The sequence below is a fragment of the Vulpes lagopus genome, chromosome 2 (genome assembly GCF_018345385.1).
Source record: "Vulpes lagopus strain Blue_001 chromosome 2, ASM1834538v1, whole genome shotgun sequence".
NCBI classification, from domain to species: Eukaryota; Metazoa; Chordata; class Mammalia; order Carnivora; family Canidae; genus Vulpes; species Vulpes lagopus.
In genome coordinates, this window is record NC_054825.1 from 164,073,595 (window position 1) to 164,085,662 (window position 12,068).

At 47.8% G+C, this 12,068-nt stretch overlaps 1 protein-coding gene across 4 annotated transcripts in view; it reads left to right on the forward strand.

Annotated features, from left to right (window-relative positions):
• Nucleotides 1-12,068, forward strand: part of PLEKHA4 (pleckstrin homology domain containing A4) — a 27,279-nt gene that overhangs the window by 13,799 nt on the left and 1,412 nt on the right. For all 4 annotated transcript variants that reach the window (XM_041743467.1, XM_041743468.1, XM_041743470.1 and 1 more), the window contains 5 exons: nt 513-653; nt 2,036-2,135; nt 2,208-2,284; nt 10,870-11,031; nt 11,941-11,999. In XM_041743467.1, the coding sequence (XP_041599401.1) occupies nt 513-653; nt 2,036-2,135; nt 2,208-2,284; nt 10,870-11,031; nt 11,941-11,999 (539 nt within the window). The remainder of the gene's footprint in view (nt 1-512; nt 654-2,035; nt 2,136-2,207; nt 2,285-10,869; nt 11,032-11,940; nt 12,000-12,068) is intronic.

Sequence of the window (12,068 nt, forward strand, 5' to 3'; positions counted from 1 at the left end):
TGAACTCACGACCCCGAGATCAACAGTTGCAAGCTCCTTGGACTGAGCCAGCCCTGGGAAATTTCTATATAGAAATTGACAAACTAATTCTAAATTATATCTGGAAGTGCAAAAGATTAAGAGTAGCCAAAGAGACCTCCAAGAACTAAGCTGGAGGAATAAGACAATTAAATGTCAAGTCTAACTATAAAGCTACAGTTAATAACATAATGTAGTACCAACACAAGTTTAGACAAATGGACCAAAGGAATAGAATAGGGTATTCAGAAACAGACTCACATATTTATACACTCATCTATGTATAACAGAGGTAACATTGCAGAGCAGAGTAGAAAAGACAATGTTTGTGATAAGTGGTGAAGAGTCACGAAGAGGGATATTCACAAATATAACTTCCACATGCATACATAATCCATTTATGACTCCATAAATAGAGCTTCACTGATTGCAGACCCAACTTTAACCCTCGCATTTTCCCACCTTTGAGTAACAGATTTCTTTCCTCCTCCTAGGACAGAGCATCTGCTCAGCAGCAGCTATGGATGGTGGAAGACACACTGGCAGGTCTGGGGAGCCCCCAGAAACCACCTCCCAATATGGAACCTGACTCCCCATCCCCTGCACTCCAAGGCGAGGAGTCATCAGAGAGGGAGGTGAGACTCACAAACCTGTCTCCCCACCCCCAACTTTCTGTCCCATCTGCCCTGATCCCACTCGTCACCCACTCATCTTTTTTTCTCTCCCTTTTTTTCTCTCAGCTAACCAACCGCAGGCAAGTATCCTAAGCTCCAGAAGCTTTTGTTTCTTTGCTTGTTACATTGTGATCATATTGCAGTGGTATGCTGGAGCCAGCTCCCAACACCTCCCAAGAGCCAATTGTGTGCATCTCTTCTCAACTCCATATTCAGTGATGTCATGTTGGTAGCTTGAAATTGGCCATGGTGGCCGTACTTACACCACAGAGATTGGCAACGCTGCAAACCAGGGCTGTTTTCTCCCAGAGAGACATTTATTAAACATTTACGAGACACCACTGATCATAACCTCAACTTCAAGGTTCTGTAAAAAAGGAGAAATGATGATTAGAAAGTGTCTGGCACAGAGAAGGCCCTCAGGAAGCAGGAGCCACTGTTGTTTCTCATAGCTGGGTTAGAGCTGCTGCTTGTCTTGACCATCAGTTCCTGTATCTGAGAGACCTGGGGGTTCAGATCCCAGCTCTGCTATCTTTGTGATATTGGTCATCAATCTCATTCTTGAGCCTTGGTTCCCCATCTGTTAAATAAGGATATAATTGCTGCCTTCTGGGTTTATGGAGGAAATTCTTTTTTTTTTTTTAAGATTTTATTTATTCATGAGAGAGAGAAGAGAGGCAGAGACACAGGCAGAGGGAGAAGCAGGCTCCATGCAGGGAACCCCATGTGGGACTCGATCCCCGGTCTTCAGGATCACCCCCTGGGCTGAAGGTGGCGCTAAACCGCTGAGCCACCCCGGCTGCCCTATGGAGGGAATTCAATGAGATAATGCAAATGCTTTATCACAGCTCCAGATGCATAATTGTTACAAAACCTTGCACTTACAATGCCTCCCTGTGCGTCAATTGCTGTTCTAAGTGCTTTACATGTATGGATTCAATCTTCATATCAAAGATGAAATATGGGGGCACCTCGATGGCTCAGTGGTTGAGTGTCTGCCTTTGGCTCAAGTCGTGATCCTGGGGTCCTGGGATCGAGTTCTGCCTCAGGCTCCCCGCAGGGAGCCTGCTTCTCCCTCTGCCTGTCTCTGCCTCTCTGTGTCTCTGAAGAATAAATAAATAAAATCTTTTAAAAAAAGAAAGAAAGAAAGAAAGCGATGAAATATGGCCTAGAGAGGTAAGTAACTTGCCCAAGGTCACACAGCTTATAAATGGCAGAACTGAGATTTGAAATGAGACCAATTTTCAATCTTACTCCTATTCATGCTGTCTCAGTTGCTAAGTGCCTGAAAAACAGTAGTTATGATGATAATAAACATTATTCTCCTTTCCTGACCCTTCCAGAGCCTGCCTGAGTCCTTGGAACTGAGTTCATCCCGGTCCCCTGAAGCTGACTGGGGGCGGCCCCCCGGGGGCGACAGAGACCTCTCCACGCCTCGCTCAGGTGAGCGTCCTGGGCTGGATGGGACTTGCTTGGCATTCCCTGCCCTCACCAAGTCCCGTTCTGCCCTCCCAGGTCTTGGATCTCCTAGGGTCTCCCGGGCTTCCAGCCCTGAGAGTCACCACCCAGCTTCCCCACAGCCTAGAACCAAGGTAGGTTGGTCCATGTGGCATCCTCAGGCCCCACATCCATAACACTTTAACCTGACCACCACCCACTCTGGGCAGACACCTGGGAGAAAGTTTTGAGGTCATACCCCAGAGCAGAGAGAGTGAGATCCGTTTAGTGCTGAGATTGAATTTTGTCTCTGCGCTTTCCAAGCTGTGTGATTTTGGGTCGGATATGAATCGTCTCTGCCTGCATTTGCTCATCTGCAAAATGGAGCACCTAGCAGCTCCTTCTGCCCAGAGCTGATATGAAGATTCAAACCAGATTGCAAACTAAGGTTGAAAATAATGCTTAGAGGGCCACCTGGGTGGCTCAGTGGTTGAATGTCTGCCTTTGGCTCAGGGCGTGATCCCCGGGGTCCTGGGATCGAGTCCCACATCAGGCTCCCTGCAGGGAGCCTGCTTCTCCCTCTGCCTGTCTCTGCCTCTCTCTGTGTGTCTCATAAATTAACAAATAAATCTTTGAAAAAAGGAAAAAGAAAATAGTGCTTAGGTGTAGTAAGGACTTCATTTATTCATTTGACAAATATTTATTAAATATCCTCATGTCTGGGGTCCCCTGGGTGGCACTGTTGATGGAGCCTCTGACTCTTAGTTTTGGCTCAGGTGGTGATCTCAGAGTTGTGGGATCGAGCCCTGCATCAGGCCCTGTGCTCAGTGCCAAGCCAGCCTGAGATTCTATCTCCCTCTCCCTCTGCCCCTCCCGCTCCCACTCTCTCTCTCTCAAAGAAAGAAAGAAATCTTAAAAAAAAAAAAAAAAATCCTCATAGCTGTCCAATAAGATAACCAATAGCCATGTGTAACTATTTATTTTTTTTTAATTTTTTTTTTAATTTTTATTTATTTATGGTAGTCACAGAGAGAGAGAGAGAGAGAGAGGCAGAGACACAGGCAGAGGGAGAAGCAGGCTCCATGCACCGGGAGCCCGATGTGGGATTCGATCCTGGGTCTCCAGGACCGCGCCCTAGGCCAAAGGCAGGCGCCAAACTGCTGCGCCACCCAGGGATCCCCCATGTGTTACTATTTAAGTTTAAATGAATTCAAATGAGGGACACCTGGTGGCTCAGTGGTTGAGTGCCTTTAGCCTAGGGCGTGATCCTGGTCCCAGATCAAGTCCCACATCCGGCTCCTTCCACGAAGCCTGCTTCTCCCTTTGCCTGTGTCTCTGCCTCTCTCTCTGTGTTTCTCATGAATAAATAAATAAAATCTTTTTTTAAAAAAAATGAATTAAAATGAAATAAAATTTAAAAATCACTGTCACTCGCTGCATTTCAGGTGCTTAGGGGATACCCCGTGACCACCAGCAGCTGTCCTGCCAGACAGACACAGAACATTGCCACCATCATAAAAAGTTCTATTGCATAGAGCTGTTTAGGTGTTTCAGGCACAAACATGAACAAGAAGAGGGAAAAAAATCCTTCCCTCATGAATCCAACCTTCTTGTGGGAATAACCAGATAATAATCCATCTGCTTGATATTATTATTTTTTGACATTATTTTATACATTGTAAGTGCTAAAGAAATAAAAACAGAACACCAACAGGGTGAGGAGGTAAGGGAAGGAGCCTTGGGTGGAAGAGCATTATAGGCAAAGGGAACAGCCTTTGTAGAGGTTCTGGGGCAGGACTGGGCCTGGCGTATTGCAGGAGCCGCTAGAAAGGCTGTATGTCTGGAACCGAGTGAGCGAGCGAGGGGGAGAGGGATGGAGAGGAGAGGAGAGATGGGTTCTGGGGATGGATGGTGCTGGGTCTTGGGGTCCTGCCCGGTGAGCCCCGGGAGGGAGCCGGTGAGCCCCGGGAGGGAGCCGCGACGGATTCTGAGCCTCCGTAAGCGGGAGCCGGCGCCCTCTGCCGGCCATCCGGAGAACAAAATGTGGCAGGAGCACGGAGGCGGGGACCTAGTGAGGACCATCCAGGCAGGAGATAACCATAATTTCCTCTCGGGTAGAAGCACTGGAGATGTCGAGAGGGAGGTAGATTCTAGTTAACCGACCTGCAGACTTTATCCAGGGGACCAGGTGTAATTCAAAATGCAAGAATTTGCAGATCCTAGGGATGCTTCAGTGCTCCAGTCAGCTCAGGTCTTGATCTCAGGGTCCTGGGATTGAGCCCCACATCGGGCTCCCTGCTCATTGGGGAGCTTGCTTCTCCCTCTCCCTCTACCCCTCCCCCTGCTTGTGCTCTTTCTCGCTGTCTCAAATAAATAAAATCTTTAAAAAAATGATTAGGCAAAAATTTGCAGATGCTAGGCTGGTAATAGGATGCATATACTATGTATATGCCAGCGACGTCTGGCACAGCGCCCTTAATCAGACACATTAACATTCCTCTAGCAGTACGTATGAATATTCATACTTAAATGGGATTCAATTTATAAATAATGTCTCAATTTAAATGTCAAGGTTTTAAAAATAGAGCAGTGAATAAGGAAATGATCCATCGAGTCAGAGTGGGATAAAAATAGATTATAAATACCAGGCACTTTTTATCTCTCTTTTTCAAAGATTTTATTTATTTTTTATTAGAGAGAGAGCACACTCAAGTGGGGATGAACAGAGGGAGAGGGAGAAGCAGACCCCTCACTGAACATGGAGCCTGATATAGGTCTCGACGTCATGATCCTGAGATCATGACTTGAGCCCAAATCAAGAGTTCCATGCTTAACTGACTGAGCCACCCAGGCATCCCAGGAATTTTTTATCTCTGGGGAGAAGGTTTCGTAAAACATTATGTCACACATCCAGGTACAGATGTGGCCAAGCACTTGGGTGTTCGCATGCAGTCAATGCTCATGACATCTGCTGGTGTGAGGACTCTGGAGACGGGTCATTGATCAAGCCATCAACCCCATCATCCAGTTGTAGTTGGAAATCTGAGGCAGGGTTAGGAGTGAGGTTCCCTAGGGATGAGGCAAGTGGCCTTTGTAGGGTTTCTTGCTTTGTCCCCTACTCCTTAACAAAGGATCTTGTCTGGAAAGCCTCAGGGTTTTTTTGAGGGGGAGGGATTGTTTGGTTTTTTGTTTTTTGTTTTTTGTTTTTGTTTTTTTAGAGAGGGAGGAGGAGAGGGGCAGAGGGAGAAGGAGAGAGAGAATCTTAAGCAGGTTCCACACACAGTGCGGAGCCTTGTTTGGGGCTGGATCTCATAACCCTGAGATCATGACCTGAGCCAACATTTTTCTAACTGAGCCACCCACCCACCCTGGAGGTCTCATTTTAATTGAGCAAGCCAGTTGGAATTTCTTGGTCACTGATAAACACACAGTGTTGATGATCAGCCATGAACTGTACAGGCGCTGAGGGTAGGACCTCCCCACCATAGGCCACTTTGGCATGAAAATTATTCTGAGCTGAAGGCAACTGAGACCCTACAGGCTCAAGAAAAACTTTTGTCCTTCCTTAACTATATAGAAGAACCTAAATTGAGGGTCTTTCCCAGAATAGGGGTTATTAGCTGAGATAAATTTTATCTGAGTGGCCCATCTCTAGGGCAGGGCAAACATCTGATTCCTAAACATCCACCCTTCTAAGCACCCTGTGAAGTGCATTTCTTTCCTCTGAAGTCCCAGACCCCTGCCCCCTTCTCTGTGGTTCAGATTGACACACATACCTTGTTTTGCCTGGCTGCCTTTGGAATTTCCACGTATGTGTGGATTCCCCGTGCATCTGCCATTAAATCTGAATTTCTCCACCTAATATTGTCTTGTGTCAATTCGATTTTTGGTCCAGCTAGAAGGGCCTTTGAAGGAGACAGGCATTCTTGCTCCCTGATAATGGATCACTCATTTCACCTTTTCTTCTGTGGGGAGTCATCCCCTGTGCCCCTAATGGTCTCAGTGTCATCTAGGTAATTCTCTTGAATCTCTGAATGTCACAGTAATGAATGCCCAGTGGGCAAGTCACTGCTGGGGTCCAGTGAGGGCTTCTCCATGCACCTGACCACTGTGGTCAGAAATAACAAGGTTCGGCATCATCTTATCCCCCGACCCCAGATCTGGTTGCTTGAAGACTTTGGGACAAACAGGTAATTTTATTTTATTATTTTTTTAGTCCCCCCCCCCCCCCAGTAATCTCCATACCCAATGTGGGGCTCAAATTCACAACCCCAAGATCAAGTGTTGCCACTCTTCCAACTGAGCTGGCCAGGGTGTCCCTGCTGCCGGGTCATTTGAAACATTCTCAGAGCCCTTAGTCCTGTGTTGCATTTGCTTTGAGCTCTTGGAAGGGACCAATCCTCCTGTTGCTTCTTTTCACTGTAACCCATGGGGCTGTCTTTGGCTCCTTTGCCCATCTTCAGAGATCAATTAAACTGGAAGTCACCAGTAACAAAAGGCAAGAAAGTATCAGTGGACCGCAGAAGCCTGGGTGACAGAGGCTGTTCCACGACTTAGAGTGATGTCGTATGTCATGACACCAGATGGATATTGATGCCAAGTTTAGGAAAACACATCAGTTTTTAGATTTGGGTTTTTTTGTTTTTTGTTTTTTGGTGGGGGATGGCAGATAGGAGATTTGGGAAACTGACTTTGAAGGTGGAGCCAGCAAGATCTCCTGGCACAGCAGAGGTAGGGTATAAAGAGTCGGGAATAATGACAAGGTCCTTGGCCGCACCCCCCCCCCCCAACCGGGAGAGTGCGGGTCACTCCTGCAGGAGATGAGGCAGGTGTAGGATGGTGGGAAGGTGAGGAATCCAGGTTTGACTATGCTGATTAATTCTAAACTTCCTGTTTGAGATTATTCATTCTCATTGGCACTATTGAGAGGGAATATTAGGGCCAGGGCCTGGGCCTCCTGTGTACTGTGTTTTGCTGGGCACTGCAGTTGCTGAGCTGAATCAGGCTACATCCCAGGCATTGAGGAGATCTGGGCATGAACACGATCAGAACAGAGGGAGGTGTGTGCTTGCTGTCATGGTGAAAGCACAAGACACTAAGTGACTCCGGAGGGCAGCTCCCAGACAGCCTGGATGTGTTGAGGGATGGTTTCCTGGAGGCACAGAGACCTTGAAGAATGAGTTAGAATTTGCCAAATGGGGAATTCACCAGGGAAATAGCTGGTGCAAATGTCCTGGCCTTAGGAATCGAAAATCTCTGCTAGCCTATAAGGATGCCTTTTTTTGTGAATTTGGAGACTGGGGCCTCCTCTGGGAAGGCGGTGCATGACTTGGTCAATGGAGGTGCCCAGCCCTTAGGCAGTGAACAACCCATACATCTGCACAAGGTGTCTCAGGAGCACAGAACTGGGGCCTCCAGAACCCCATCTGCCAAAACTGCAGGGTTGTTCAATTCAGAGCAACAAACATCTCCTGACTCTTCTTGAATGCCAGGCTGAGTCCCATTTTAGTCCCTGTTTTCAAAGACATACACTTTTTTTTTTTTTTAAGATTTTATTTTTATTCATGAGAGACACACAGAGAGAGGCAGAAACACAGGCAGAGGGAGAAGTGGCTCCTTGCAAGGAGCCCGATGCGGGACTCGATCCTGGATCCAGGGATCACGCCCTGAGCCGAAGGCAGACGCTCAACCGCTGAGCCACCCAGGCATACCAACATACCCCTTTTTAAAAAAATAAAGATATTATTTAGTTATTTGAGAGTGAGGGCATGTGCACGTGCATGAGCGGTGGGGAGGAGGTAGAGGGAGAAGCAGACTCTCTGATGAGCAGGGAGCCCAACATAGGGCTTGATCCCAGCACCCAGGGATCATGACCCAAGCGGAAGGCAGATGCTTAACCAACTGAGCCACCCAGGTGCCTTTGATCAAACATTTATTTTTTATTTTTTATTTTTTTTTAATTTTTATTTATTTATGATAGTCACACAGAGAGAGAGAGAGAGAGAGAGAGAGACGCAGAGACATAGGCAGAGGGAGAAGCAGGCTCCATGCACCGGGAGCCCGACGCGGGATTCGAACCCGGCTCTCCAGGATCGCGCCCTGGGCCAAAGGCAGGCGCCAAACTGCTGCGCCACCCAGGGTTCCCTTGATCAAACATTTAAAAGCATTTCTGGTGCTTACTTATTATCATTATCATAAAAACAAAGCCATCAATTAGTCCTTTCCAAGGAGAGGAACTTTGTGATTTTCCCAGGCGTGCGGGCAGGATGTGGGCCTTCAGGGCTGCTTTGAACAGCACTGAGCCAACCATGTGGTTCTGTTCACAGCTCAGGGGTGGTGACTGTCCTGGGTTCCAAGGATTTCAGAGCCCATCAAGGAAGGATATGACCGGGAGGTGGTAGTAGTGGCACACACGAGCTCTATTCGGTTCACACCTGGGCAGTTTGGCCAGTGAGAGAAGTCCCTCACCGTGTGAGACACTCCACAGGTCACTGGCCCAGAAAGCTTGGATGGCCTGTGTCTCTGGGTCAGAGAGCTCCCAAGGGCAGCAGCCGCTTGGAGTCTTTTACAGCTGCTAGTTTATCTTATCTGCAGCTAGCAGATGCGAGGCACTGTTTCCTGCCAGCTTGAAGCGGGCAGGCTGTAAATGTCTACAATTATCTGCCTACTTGGGCTTCGTTTAAAACAAGTGGATGTGTGAACCTTGGAATTCAGTGATGGCAGGCTTTGGGCCAATGGTCTGGCCTGCTGCGAAGAAAAAATACAGGTCAATATCCAGGGGCCATCATTTATACAGCAGGTGGACATGTGACTCAGGATTGGCCATATCAGAGCAAACCAGACTAAACTAGTGTTCGGCCTACACTATGCAGCAGATCCAAGGTGGCACCCTAGAATTTTCTAGCTGGAGGCTACAGCTAAGACTTCTCTTGCCTCTGATTTTGTTTGTTTAAACAACAAATTTAGGGGCACCTGGGTGGCTCAGTCATTTAAGCATCTGCCTTCGGCTCAAGTCATGATCTCAGGGTCCTGGGACCAAGCCCTGCTTCAGGCTCCCTGCTCATGAGGGAGCCTGCTTCTCCCTCTCCCTCTGCCCCTCCCCCTGCTTGTACTCTCTCACTATCTCTGTCAAATAAATAAATAAAATATTTAAAAATAAATAAACAACAAATCTCTTGTCTTAGAGTCGTAGGCTAGAAGTCTGAAATCAAGGTGTCAGCAGGGCATGCTCCTTCCAAAGGCACAAAGGAAGGGTCTGTTCCCAGGCATCTGATATTCCCTTGACTAGTGGGAGCAGAACTCCAGCTGTTCCCATGGCATTCTTGCTGTGTGTGTCTGTGTCCATATGGCCCCAGCTTCCTGGATGATAACACATGTCTCTATCCCGAGAGATCTGTCCCCCTGTTTCCTGCCTGAATGACAGCCTTCCTGCATTTCGTGCCCCCTCTGCCCCCCTTCAATTCAAGCTGGCAGCATTTCTGCTGAGCTGATTTCCTGGATCCACACGTCCTACGCCTGATCTCTTAGCAAACCGGTGGTCCAGCCACACCCTTGGGATTCTCTCCAGAATTCTGGTTTCTTTTTAATGGAGGGCTCTTTTCTTTTCTTCTTTTTTTTTTTTTCTCTTTTCTTTTCTTTTCTTTTTTCTTTTCTTTTCTTTTCTTTTTTCTTTTCTTTCTTTTTTCTTTCTTCTTCTCTTCTCTTCTCTTCTCTTCTCTTCTCTTCTCTTCTCTTCTCTTCTCTTCTCTTCTCTTCTCTTCTCCTTCCCTTCCCTTCCCTTCCCTTCCCTTCCCTTCCCTTCCCTTCCCTTCCCTTCCCTTCCTTTCCTTTCCTTTCCTTTCCTTTCCTTTCCTTTCTTTCCTTTCCTTTTCTCTCCTTCTCCTTCTTCTTCATTTAACTCTGTCCTCCTGAACTTTAAGTTCTTAAGGCTAGAAGTCCATGATTGAGGTGTCATCAGGGCCATGCTCCCTCTGAAGGAACCAGAGAAGGTTCTGTTTCAGGCCTCTGTCCTAGCTTCTAGCAGATCCTTGGCTCGTGGCTGCCTCACTCCAGTTATCACATGACGTTGTCCCTGTGTGTGTTGTCCATCTGGTTTTGAGGACGAGAGAGAGCTCACAAAGCCAAAGTGATCCTCTTAACAATTTTTTTTTCAATATTTTACTTATTTATTAATGAGAGACACAGAGAGAGAGACAGAGACATAGAGGAAGAAGCAGGCTCCCTGTGGGGAGGCCTGATGCAGGACTCAATCCCAGGACCCCGGGATCATGACTTGAGCCAAAGGCAGACACTCAACCACTGAGCCACCTAGGTGCTCCATTCTCTTGACAATTTAGTTAATACATCTCATTCCTCCTTTTGTTGTGTCTGAGCTGAGTCAGAGTTGTTTTTCACCACAAGGAACCCAGAGTGAACAACCCAGCTCCTGACTACCAGTACAAAGAAGCTGGGTGTGTCCAGGACATGTGGGTGTTTGTGAGGCTGTGGCTCTGGATTCAAGCAGGGAAACTGATGGAAATGAGGCCAGACAGGCAGGTAGGGCCTCAAACACCTTTGCCCTGATGGTGCTTGGAGGCATGGGAGGACTGCATCAGCTCTGGCTGCGGAAAGATCCCAGATCCCTCTGAGTCAGTGGTGAACTTACTGGAAAGGGCAAGACTAGAGGCCAAGAGGTTCAGGGGAGAGAGAAAGGTGGGGGGAGCCCAGGATTGGAGCCGCTAGGTGTTTCTTATCCCCCCAGGTCCCCCTCGCCCGGCCTCGCATGAGTGCTCGGGAGCAGATGGAGAGAATACGCAGAAACCAGGAGTTTGGACGGCCTCTCCCTCGCCCAGCCTCCCCCCGGCTTCTCACTCTGGGGAGAACACTGTCCCCAGCCAGACGCCAGCCTGATGCAGAACAAAGGGTGAGGGGGACAGAGGGTGCAAGGTGGGGCGGTAGGGTGGTAATGGATCTTCTGTTCCTAGTGTGAGCATCCGTTTCTCCCTCTGTAAGGGGATTTCCCTACCTCTTTGCCCAGAGCTGGGTTTCCAGATTCACCCCAACATATACCTGTGCTGATGCCTCCCCTAGTGGGGTAAGGGTAGGGGCATAGACCTCTTCACCAATGTTCGTCTTTCAGGATGGGGGTCACAGATCTGTGGGCCTAGCCTGTCTTTCTTAGTGACTATATGTTATCAAAGGGAAAAAATAAATGAGCAAGGAAGGAAATGGTTATACTCATACTGTCACAATGGGGAGAGAATTCCAGATCCAAAGATAAGAGTCTCTCGGCAGGACGGTTTCATCGAAGACTTCTAGGGAGGAATTAAACTAGTCATCGGCAGGGTGGTTTAACAGCTGGAATTATTTTTGTAATCAGGAGGTGGTGTCTCAGTCAGCTGACACCAGATGTTTATCTCTGTGTCTAGTTAGTTTTAGGGCAACAAGCAGTTCAGATAATTGTTTATGAGGCAAAAATTGTGAATTGGGAGGGCCTGTTCCTGGCTTTGTCACGAGCACATGAGGGTGATCTGGATCATTCAAGCTACCCTGCTTGAATCCAGAGCCACAGCCTCACATCTGTCAGTCCTGTGTAGGTCATATGAAGAAGAGGGGCTCTGCACTAAGTCATTTCCCAGAACGCAAAAGGATGTATGTTGGGGGGATGAGGTGGGATTTTCTTCACCCTTGCTGTTTTCCAGGACTGCATGAAAAATTAAACATTGTCCCTGGGGCAATTTCATTCCCTTTCTGAGCCCTATTCATTTCACCCTCCAAATGAGAACGTGGGAATTTCCAGGTGAGGCATTTTAATGCCCTAATTCCTTTGCAGCCTGTCCAGGGACACTCAGGAGCTCCCAAATGGCTCAGAAGCTCTGGATCCTGGAGCAGGTATAGAACTGGGGCTGGGGGGGAGAAGCAGGAAATCAGTTTGCCAAAGGGAAAGCATTACTGCTGTCT